This window comes from Oryza sativa, chromosome 9, assembly GCF_034140825.1.
Source record: "Oryza sativa Japonica Group chromosome 9, ASM3414082v1".
In the NCBI taxonomy this organism is placed as follows: Eukaryota; Viridiplantae; Streptophyta; class Magnoliopsida; order Poales; family Poaceae; genus Oryza; species Oryza sativa.
The window spans coordinates 11,200,937-11,212,669 of record NC_089043.1 but is presented as its reverse complement, the minus strand read 5'-3'; the positions used below and the strand labels follow the sequence as shown (position 1 = coordinate 11,212,669).

Below are 11,733 nucleotides of genomic sequence, written 5' to 3'. Positions count from 1 at the left end.
ATATATATATATATATATATATATATATATATATATATATATATATATATACATATGCATTTGCATAACATATATATATGTATAAATACATATATATTATGCATGTACATATGTATTGAAACATATATAAATATAATATAATATATATATGTGCATATATTATATATGCATATATGTACTGAAACATATATATGCATGGTTTATATATATATATATAAACCTTATATATATATATAAACCATGCAGCAACAGGGCCATGCAAAAAAAAAAAGGTCAGCTCGATCTTTAGTCCTGGTTGGTAACACCAACCGGGACGGCTGAGCCATCTTTAGTCCCGGTTTGTGTTAGTCCCGGTTGGTGTTACCAACCAGGACTAAAGATCGATCTTTAGTCCCGGTTATTTCACCCGGGACTAAAGATAGCGATCTTTAGTCCCGGATTGATAGTCCCGGTTTAGAAACCGGGACTAAAGGGGGGTTACGAACCAGGACTACAAAGGGTTTCTCCACCAGTGTTGGTTGGATTATTTGTATGATCATGTAGATAGGTTGACACTATCATATACACTAATATGTTGGGAAAGCACTGGCACTGTAATAATGAGTCATAGATGTGGGACTCCACCCACTAGGTTTAAATTTCAGTATCCATAAATGTTGTTTACACACTGAGAAATCTGATATTGTGCTTCTGTCAAAAATTTCCACTTTACAGAAGAGACCCAAAAAATGTCACTCTCGATCCTTAGCTACACGCTATATAATACTATCCATGACTAAATTTCATTTGACTTGTGCTATCCCTATCTTCTATTCCAACTTCGGCTCCTCCTTGCCGTCGTTCATGGCTAGCAACTGTACGTACTGCTCTTTCCTCGTCTCCTCAAATATTCGCAGCAGGGGTCGGCGGCTGGCGCGGTGATCACAGGCGCCCGCCCACATGAGGACATGCCTTCCTCGAGCACGGCCGCCGCTGTTGCCGTCGATCCAAGCTCGGCCACGGCAGTCACCGCTCATGGCAATTTGGTCCTAGTTAGCATTATACTCCGTAGCTTGTAGACATGGATCGAGAGTGGCATTATTTTATCGAATATCTTCTGCGAAGTGATATTTTGGTGAAATCCACTGTTGACAATGGCACCATGTCATGTCAGATTTCTCTTACATAGCAGTATGATTTCAACAAGAATTTTTTGTTGGATTAGAGAACGTACTAGAGTGTGTATGTATTTGGTGAGAGTGCATGTGCGTCATAAACGTTTTATGAAAAAACATACTCCATCCGTTTTTTAATAGATGACAACGTTGACTTTTTCTCACATGTTTGACCATTCGTCTTATTCAAAAAATTTACGTAATTATAATTTATTTTGTTATGAGTTTTTTTATCACTCATAGTACTTTAAGTGTGATTTATATCTTATACATTTGCTTAAAATTTTTAAATAAGATGAATGGTCAAACATGTGAGAAAAAGTCAACGTCGTCATCTATTAAAAAACGGAGGTAGTACACGGTGACGAATCTCAACACCATAAGTGGAGAATATCAGATAAAATCAAGACTCTTAACCATAACACCTCAAGCTAATGAAACCTGATCACACGAAGCAAGCATAAAAATTATAAACAGTATGTTGTACATATGTAGGCTGGCCCGTCCCATAACTGTCTATAAAATTACACTCAGAGAGACAGATCCCACAACTAGTTCTCCATGCACCAACGTTCGCCAACAATGATTGCACAAATATAAATATTATATAGAAAACAGATAATACTTAAAGTCGGGCGCCCAATCCACGAACAAACAATCGGCGCTTCCTCACATCTTCAGTGTCAATTGAGATCCCCAGCAGTATTGCATGTGTAGTACCGCTCACTGACATGTGGGCTCCACCTACACTGCGGACGACCTTCATCATTTCAGCATGCATGAAGTATACACTCCCTCCATTCTAAATTGATCTACATATAGTTTTTTTTTTGAGCTTATTCCTAAATGAGCTACATATTTGTGTTCATTTATTAAGTCTATTTGTTATTTGTGCATTAGAGTAAATGGACATTGATGCATGCATCCATGCACACAAGTATTTATAACCCACATACAATATCTTGATTTGCTATTGGCTAGGAAATAGTGGGGATGGTGCATTCATCGAGTTTGTTGGTAGAGTAAATATAGTACGAGAAAGTTATTAGATTTTCTTCGTCTTGGTGTACCTATAAAATAACATTGATAAATTTGGAATGGAAGGAGTACTTCTCTGCAGCTAGCTCCTCTTCCAATACTTCTTTTCTTTTCTCATTCACAGTGTATCCTGCACATGTCATTGCATGTCCATTTATGAATTTCCACTCATTTGTACGTTTTCTCCCTCTTTAAATGTTTTTCTTCTAAAATAATTATCGGGTCTACAATACGATTACACCATTGTATTTCTTATAATTAAATCTCTACATCAAGATATCACATAATTATATTTTGATAAAAAATTGAACGTTGTTTCATCCCTTATAGAAGTTTGTTTCAGTTCACTATATAAAATGCTTCAGAGAAATGCAGCATTTACAAATACGGGATGCAACACTAACAACCATTTATATTTAACACTGAGTCCCAATGAGTGAAAAAAAAATCATATCAGAGATACAGTATATTTACAGAAGCTGGTATTGTTGAAATATTTTTATATCACATATGAGCACTAAACTATAATTATAGTTATTGGAACATTATAAAATACTTGCTAAAATATTTGTAAATTAAATAGTGAATTCTAGCTGAAACATTTAAATGAAATAGGTGCAACATTTTAAAAAGTTCAATAATAAAACTAAATATTTATTTCATTGGATTATAACCATGTGTGGTTTTGTTTTAAAGGTTTAATTGTAAAGAATTTAGTGGTGCAACTGAATCATGAATTGGAGAAATAATTTAAGAGAAAAAATAGTTTAAAGTGTATTCAAAGAAACTTAAACCAACCAACCTAACTATTGTTTTCTGGTACAGATGCATGGCTTTTGATGCATGCTATGGACTGTGCATGGTGCACCTGCATGCGCTAGCGAAATCTGAGCTAGGCACCTGATTTTTAGCTAAAAAATCGGACCCCCGATCCGTAGTCACTTCTATAGAAAACAACTTCTCCCAATTCCAATTGGACCAGGGTGCCTAACATTCTCTAGGACATCTCGATTGGTGGAAAAGTTAGGTTTAGGTTTTGGTTTTGGTGCCTGATGTGGCCAACGGTGCAAAAGTTAGGTTTAGGTTTTGTCAAAATTTTATCTTGATTAGTTATGCTCAAAAAGATAGTTTGATGTTTAGTAAAAAAATAGTGAGTATCAAAACCTTTGTAGCATGCAACAAGGCCAAACAAACCTACCAGAAGGGGGTGAATGGTAGGGGAAACCAAAAACCCCAAAATATTTTACGGAATAAAAGATTTACCTCAAACGAAGTAGGCGACGAAGTCCTGAAGCCGCCGGTCGAACTGCCCTCCTACCGCCGGTGTGACCACCACGCTACCTGTGGTTAGACCGCCGCCCTCCCGTCGATTAGACCGTACCTTGCTGTCGGTGTAACTGTAGGGATCAAGAAAACACCAGTAGATGAAAACTCATAGATGTAGACTGGAATATCTCGACTTTATTGCATCAACTAGTTTTTACAAAGTGCATCAACAACACTACTCACCAAAAACTCGACTAGACTCAAAACCCTAACTTTTCTCTCAACTCGACTCTCTAAAAAATCGTTATCTAGAGGCTTCAACACATCTACTACTTATACCCTCGATGTGGCTACGCAATGCCCACAAATCTAACAACAATTAGGACTCCCAACCACATGGGAAACCGTCTTTTGCAAATATCCAACTCATCTCTTTCCTTATCTCTATCAATTTTCTTGAATTCAGACTCTTCCAAATTTGACTCCACTTTCCATATGCACACAATTCCTCTTGTATGTCATATGGATCCTTCATCACCACGTGCATTGTTCTCTAGCATTTACTATACCGCATGATCTCTTGATCCCTAGACATCCACTTCTCCCAAGTCGACTCTGATCTATCACCGGCAACACTCTCCCGAGGCCTTAAGCAACACTTGCACACGCAACAACAAAGAAATCATATTAGCATAACGGTATCCATATGTATAGAAGCCATCTAGAAGTCTAATCCATGAAGAAATTATTCATAACGAACAACCCGAAACTGACATCAAGCAGAACCTTGCCGGTCAGACCGTCGGGCCGGCCGGTCTAACCACTGCAAGACCTATGGTCTGACCGCCAACACTCGGCCGATCTGACCGCCCAGGTCAACCACACATCCAATTCACAAAAACCAACCGTTTATCAATCTCCGAAATCTCATCACAAGAAACCAATTTATCACAGATGAAATATAGCAAACCACCAATGTTTAATCACACAAAATCTTGAATAAACTCCTTGATTTTACAGCCTATACCCCTATTATAAGTAGTCACTTTAGATTGATCTAAATTCATGTTAAGTTTCTTCTTGCCATCCAAAACTTTTCCAAAGAACTTTTTTAGTAAAAAAGCATCCAAGTCAATTTAGCGCAATGTTCATAATCTATCTTAATATCTTCTTGTTTGCAACATCTAGGGAAAAAAAGCACTTCATCAGATTTCACAATGTTTTCCATGTACTCAACATGACCTAACTCATCTACAGTGCGTGTGGGTGCAAGGCAACTCCAAGAATAAGAGAAGATTCAAATATTTTGGTTTTGCAATTTCAATAGTTAATCTCAAACAATATGTAGCTCGAGACAACTTGTTAATAAGCAAAGCAAAATCCTCAACCTCGAGTAGCTCGAGTTGATAATCGGACTTGGCATTAAAGGCAGTACAAGCAACAAGAGCCGATGAAGAAGAGGCATCATCAAAATAAGATGAAGAATAATCCAAAGAACTATATTTAGAATCAACTTTGCAAGAAAGAATATTCATCTCATGAGTTTTAAGTTTAGCGTAAAGCGCAACTAATGTCAAAGTGGACATGTCAATTGACTCCTGGATAGATGTAACTTTCATCTACATGTTGACCATCCTTAAATGATCGTCAATTCCTGGAAAACAACAATTGAAATAATACATCAAACTTAGTGGTAGTGGTTATTACTAATCATTTTCCACAAGTATTGGTGCAATATGTGTATGCAGGAATTTTGTATAAAAACCACCTGTCATGTGAAGAAACACACATCCGACCAATCAGACGCGAGTACACTCATTGGAGTACCCACAAGTAGGGCTGGACAAATAGCTCGGGCTCGTGAACTCGGCTCAAGCTCGGCTCGGGCTCGCCTGGCTCGGCTCGGCTCGAATCCTGAACGAGCCGAGCCCGAGCCTGGGTTTTAGCTCGTTTGTGAACCGAGCCGAGCCCGAGCCAGCTCGCGAGCAGCTCACGAGCTTAGTAGGCTCGGTTTGAATAGAAAGACTTCTGGCCGAAAACCAAAAAAGCCCATCAATTTGTTATATGTTGGCTGCATACAATATACTTAATTATCTTTGTAGGGACTTGAGAGTTATTATCTGAATAACCAAGTCATTGCAAAGCAACACAACTGCTGCTGGCAATACAACTGCTGCTATTGCAAAGCTCACGAGCCAGCTCGAGCCGGCTCGAGCCAGACCACGAGCCGAGCCGAGCCTAATGTACAGCTCGGTTGGAGAGCCGAGCCGAGCCAAGCCGAGCCTGGCATTTCGCGAGCTTCCACGAGCCGAGCCGAGCCTGGCTCGGCTCGGCTCGTTTCCACCCCTACCCACAAGCTGAATAAATCACCTGAAAATGGCCCAACCACTATGCATCATCATAAGGGCCCATTGGACAGTGATAAGGCTGAAGGAGAAAGGAGATGGCGCTGCCAGGTGGTCGGCCGAACCACCGTTGCAGCCACTCATCCCCACCTTCCACCTGCGAGGGGGTCGGTTTTGGTTTAACTAGCTGGAAGGTGGGGATGAGACACTATTTCCTATGGTTTTTTACTTTTCTTATTTCAGTAAGATAGATTCTTATTGTATGCACCATCTAGAGGCATTGACGCCATGGAGACGAGGAAGCAAACCACCGAGCCGGTGCCTCCACCATTTATTACAACAAAGTCACCACTGACCTCAGTCTTGTGCTCCACCTGCTCGAGATCTGACATCAGCGGCCTCCCCCACAACACCCACATTGACGAGCATGCAGACGTTTCCCTGCTTTACGTTGCCGTTGCTCTCCCCAGCAATAGGAGGTGACGCCGAGGGGGTTCGGTAGGATTGCGCTCGGTGAGCATGAGATGCTCCTCCATGTCAAGGACCTTGTCGCTACCTAGGTGCCACCTGGTTCACCTAGAGCCCATCATTGTTCGCATGGAGCCAACTACCGCCTCGGCTCCCTATCGCATCGGGCAGATGAGGATAGCAGGGCAACACTTCAAGGCCATCCCATCCTCCAAATCTGGCTGCCGCCTTCCACCTCGTCAAGCTAGCAGTTCGGGCAGAGCTCGGTCTATAGTGGATACAAGATTGAGAGGTGCAAGATCCGGTTGCCAACGCCAACTAGCACACTGTCCTCCCTCTCATCTTCAACATTGCCACCCGGGAGGGCTACATCCTCCTGACACTGGTGTCCACCGCCTCATGGCCCGCTTCTTGTCACACTGTTTTTCCTTGGCCGGTCACACCGCCCCATGTCCCACCATCACCTGTTGACCAGGACGGTAGCGAAGAAACCTAGGTAGTGAAGAAACTGAACGGGATAAGGAGGATGGGTGTGGTTGTAGTGAAAAAGGGAGAGGGTGGTGGAATCGTTGGGTGTGGACAGGACTAGAGGAGCGTTTGGTTTATTTTGTCTAGCTCTACGCTCTATGTAGGAGTAGTTCCCAAAATTTGATTAATTTAGGTCATAGTTATGTGTTGATTTAATACCAGTTTCTAGCTGTCAAAATTGGCGTATCATTTATAGCCAATCTAATAATCCACGCATACAATAGTTAGCTCTAAGCATATACTCCCTCCATCCCTAAATGTTAGACACCGTTGACTTTTTTAAATATGTTTGACCGTTCGTCTTATTCAAAAAATTTAAGCAATTATTAATTATTTTCCTACCATTTGTTTCATTGTTAAATATACTTTTATGTATACATATAGTTTTACATATTTCATAAAAGTTTTTAAATAAGACGAATAGTCAAACATGTTTACAAAAATCAACGGCGTCAAACATTTAGGGAAGGAGGGAGTACCACGCATTCAATAAACTACATTTTTGCGATGTCCGTCAACCAATCACATGATTTTTACTTGTCATGTAGTGAATATGCCGTGTTATTATTGTCCAAAACAACGAGAATTATTATAAAACCGGTGGGAGTATCCAAACTTATTTTTCAGAGTGTAACAGCCCTATATGCTTATTACAAGCTCAACTGGCTATCGACAACATGTCACGATAGCCATTATTAGTTCAGTGTGCAAGCCGTTCGTCCGCAAGCTCGTGCAGCCCCACCGGCGAACACGCGAGGATGACGCGTCCCAACGCCTCCGCTTCGGCCACCACCGGCGCGCACGCAACCCACGCCCACCGCTCCACGCCGCCGCCCTCCACCCCGCCCCGCCGGAGCTCGTAGAGGACGGCGCCCGTCGCCGGCACGGCCGCATTGTACACGTACCCACCGGCGGTGTTGCCGCACACCCCGATCGACGGCGACGACGTCTCCTCCTCGCCGTCGTCGCCGTGCGGGAACAGCCTCTCGGACATCTCGCTCGGCATCGTGTCGTGCGCCGCCGCCGCGCCATGGGACAGGGAGAGGCTGTCGCCGTCCACCTCCCATGATCGGATGACGACTCGGCTGTCTGCATGCTTCACTCCGAACAGGATGATCTTCTCGGCGCCGGCGCGGCCGGCGGCGAGGCCCCATGTGGAGACGGTGGCGTCAGGGCGGAGGCGGGAGGTGGGTCCCCACTGCTGCTTCGCCGGGTCGAACCAGCTCGCCGTCCCCGTGGCTCTGTCCGCGACGTACACTCTCTGATCCGTCGCCGCCGTCGAGAGCCACGTCGCTGCCGCCGCCGCGGACTCCCGGAGCGCGGTCGGCACCGCGCCGCAGTGCGTCCAGCCGCCGCGCTCGTGGACCTCGACGGCCGAGGTGTCCTCCCCGTCACCCAGCGCCAGCCGGCACGCGCCGCCCATGGCGACCACGCGGTCACCCACCGCGGCGAGCACCGGATCGACGCGCCACACGCCGGGGGCCTTGAGCGCGACGACGAGCGCGTCGTCGTCCATCCCGAGAGCGTCCCGCGCCACGGCGAGCCCGGAGAGCGAGAGCGCGCAGACGCGGTCCCCGCTCGCGCCCCGCATCAGGCGGACGTGCGAGTGCGGCTGCGGCGGCGACGTCGCGCCGTGGCGCGCCGGTGGCGCCGTGGGCACGGCGAGCCACGCCCCGGAGCGCGGGTCGTAAGCCGCGGCGAGGCGCCGCTGGCCCCGGAGATGGATCACGTGGACGACGAGCCACGGCAGCCGCAGCATGCGCCGTCGCAGCGCGGCGCGCACCGCGCGGAGCCACTCCCGTGACACCAGCGCCGCGGCGGCGAGATCGGGCGCCGGCACGCGCTCCACCGCCGACTCGAGCACGTCGCCGTGCAGGTGCTGCATGTCCGTCGTGGCGAGCGACGCGACGCCGTCTCGCACGCAGGGGTGCGGCGCTGTGGCATGTAATGCAATATATAGGGAGCTAGTCAGCTAGACATGCTTGGTTGGACGTCTTGTTTTGGCGACTTTGCTACCAAACCAAGTACACTCACCTTTTTATCTCAAAAACAAACAAGTACACTCATTTTGATGAGTCTTGGCGTTCGATTCCTAGATAGCCCTCCCTTTCCCTTTATTTTCTCTAAATGGTTTTCCTTCTTTTTGTGAGTTCTCGTGTTCTTTATCGAGAATATTTTTCTTCTTTTATTCAGATCTTTTTATATCCTTTCTTTTTGTGAGGGTTTGTACTTTCTTTCCTGAATATTTGTTCCGTTTTCTTTTTCTTATTTTTGTGGGGACTTGTGTGGACTTTCTTTTAATTATTTCATAATTTTTACGAGGACTTGTTTGGTCTTTCCACCTAGTTCTGTCAGCGTTACTTTGATCATTTTTTTTCTTGATTTTATTTGTCTGGATCTAAATTTTCTCCCGCCACCTCATACCACCATATCTTGCTCTAATTGTTTGACTTAAGGCTAATAAGACGTGACAAAATATAAATAAAAGAATAAAAAATATTTTATGAATGGAAATTTTATACTTTGTTTTTTAAAATATGGCGTTCCTTAACTTTTCGGTATATGTTTGAAGATAAAAATTGTAAGTCATGCTCACTTTAATGAAAATCAATTCACAACTGTCGGATCGCACAAAAAGAACTAAGCTAACCAGAGGGAGCTTGAATGGTTGGAGTAGCAAAAATTGTAACTTTTAACGGAATTAAAAGTAACCTTTGTTTTGATGGAGATCGGTTTGACCGGAATAGATACGCCGGTCTGACCGATGTAGTAGCTTCGATCTAACCGTCCGATATTGCTATCGTCGCCTGTCGCCGCAACCGTTCTGACCGCCGTGGAGTCGTCGGTTTGACTGCCGATGTTCCGCCGGTTAGAAAACTGCACCTAGGAAAATAAAAATCCAGGATCTCTCTTTATTACTTTTATTCATGTTTACAAAACACAACAACATAAACACCTGAAACCTTAACTTTTCTCTAAACTCAACTCTTACAAAATTGATATTGGAAGGTTTCAACTCCTCTAATTATACCCAAGGTAGATAGCCTAAAGCCACGAACCAGCGGCGGATTCATCGTTGGGGCTCCACCCCCAGTTCCAGCCGGCCATATATAGCCCATATGTAACAAGTATCTATCCGCATCCATCCAGTACGTGCTCTAGTGAGTCATCACGTAGCTGGTTAGCTAGGGAAGCACTACTGCCTGCCTTTGGTCATATATATTTATCTAACTGGTTGCTTTATTGAAAGTGCAACCAAATAAAAAATGAAAAAAAAGAACATGGAACCATTTTTCATATATATATTTACAGCCAACTATAGCTATCATACCTAGTATATTTTTATTCTTTATTTTGAGTTCTTTCTCGTACAAATCAGAAATTTGATTCACAATAGATTGGTTGTGCCCCTCCGTCCCATAAAAAACCAATTCTAAGTACGAATCTGAATACACGCGTGTCCAGATTTGTTGTCAGGATTGGTCTTTTTAGATGGAGTAGTATAGTTTACTAGCTTTAGGCCCTATTGTTTGAGATTTAGAGTTTTATTTTGGTATTTTTTGTGGGCGTGCTTGTCAAACCGCTAAACTTTCTGATTTTTCAAAACAGATCTTATAAAGAAGTTTCATCAAAAATCAAATTTTAAAGTTTATAATAGTCAGCGCTTAAGTAATCATACGTTAATAGCTTGTCTGATAAGCTAGACGACTGCTCTCCCGAAACTCTCATTTGAACAAAGCACCCCCTCTATTTTCATCCTAGATTCGCCACTGCCACGAACCCAACTTTCCGTACAGTAAACAAATTTTACAAACTCCAATCACACCAAATTTGGACTTACCAAATTTGACTCCGCATCCATACGCACACAATATCTCCATCGTATGCCGTATGGAATCTTCACCAACCACGAGGATTGATTTGTAGTCTAAGCATCCTGCAAGATATCCTAATCGTCAGAATGTTATCTTCTCCCAAGTTGACTCACGATCCATCACAAGCAACGGTCCCCCGAAACATCAAGACACACCTACACATGAATGATACAAGAAACCATATTCGAGCATAAATTGTCTCCAACTTGACTCAGCATTATCACAACAATATTACATACGTATAAAAATCATCTAGAAGTCATAGACATGAATTAATTACGAGTATCCAAATAAACAACTTAAACAGAAACCAACATAGAGCCGCCCGAACAAACTGTTGGGTCGGTTGGTCTAATGGAGTCTGACGAGCCTAGCCTATCCGGTTTGACCGGTCACATATATAGTCAACAACCCACTTCACTAATTGTCTCCAAATATCAAAACCCAAATATGTCAAATGCCAATCGTTAATCACAAAGTAATAATCAATCACACTTTATTTTACAACAACAAAAAAAATTCATTTAAGGATCTTTGAGCATGACTTATAATCTTTTATGTTTGCAGAAAAATTTTGAATAACACGTATAATCAAACATATTTTAAAAAGTCAATGGCATCATATATTGAAAAGGAGGTAGTATATGTTTAAGTATCAATGCTACAAAATAAATTATGATGCAAAAAAAAATCCTAAAACTAGGTTTCAGTATTTAAATTTTAAACATTAAGAGGGAAGGAACAGTGGTATGGTGGTAGAGTCAATGACATCATATATTGAAAAGGAGGTAGTATATGTTTAAGTATCAATGCTACAAAATAAATTATGATGCAAAAATAATCCTAAAACTAGGTTTCAGTATTTAAATTTTAAGCATTAAGAGGGAAGGAACAGTGGTATGGTGGTAGAGTTCTATGTACATGATTCCACCCACCTTAGTTTATATTCTTGTGTCCATAAATATTATGTATATGTAGATGAGGAATTTTACTGTCATTGAGAGTTATATATCAAGCACAACAAAAGTTTTGAGTGCAAATTTTCGTATCTCCCGGTAC

The 11,733-nt window shown here is 42.8% G+C and overlaps 1 protein-coding gene across 3 annotated transcripts; it reads right to left on the bottom strand.

Annotated features, from left to right (window-relative positions):
• Nucleotides 1–1,466: 1,466 nt before the first annotated feature.
• On the bottom strand, nucleotides 1,467–9,996 carry LOC4346638 (F-box/kelch-repeat protein At1g23390). 3 transcript variants are annotated; one of them, XR_003238438.2, is made up of 3 exons: nucleotides 9,512–9,996; nucleotides 3,456–3,589; nucleotides 1,467–1,903 (listed from the first exon to the last, which is right to left on the bottom strand). XR_003238438.2 is itself a non-coding variant. In XM_015755574.3 (3 exons), the coding sequence occupies exon 3, from the start codon at nucleotides 8,682–8,684 to the stop codon at nucleotides 7,500–7,502; it is 1,185 nt and encodes a 394-aa protein (XP_015611060.1). In that variant the 5' UTR covers nucleotides 8,685–8,734; nucleotides 9,512–9,682; nucleotides 9,792–9,941; the 3' UTR covers nucleotides 7,386–7,499. The 3 variants fall into 3 exon arrangements, 2 of the variants coding, with proteins under 2 accessions (XP_015611060.1, XP_015611059.1); XM_015755574.3 differs by lacking the exons at nucleotides 1,467–1,903; nucleotides 3,456–3,589 and adding an exon at nucleotides 7,386–8,734 and having other exon boundaries at nucleotides 9,512–9,682; nucleotides 9,792–9,941; XM_015755573.3 differs by lacking the exons at nucleotides 1,467–1,903; nucleotides 3,456–3,589 and adding an exon at nucleotides 7,386–8,734 and having other exon boundaries at nucleotides 9,512–9,912.
• Nucleotides 9,997–11,733: the final 1,737 nt, after the last annotated feature.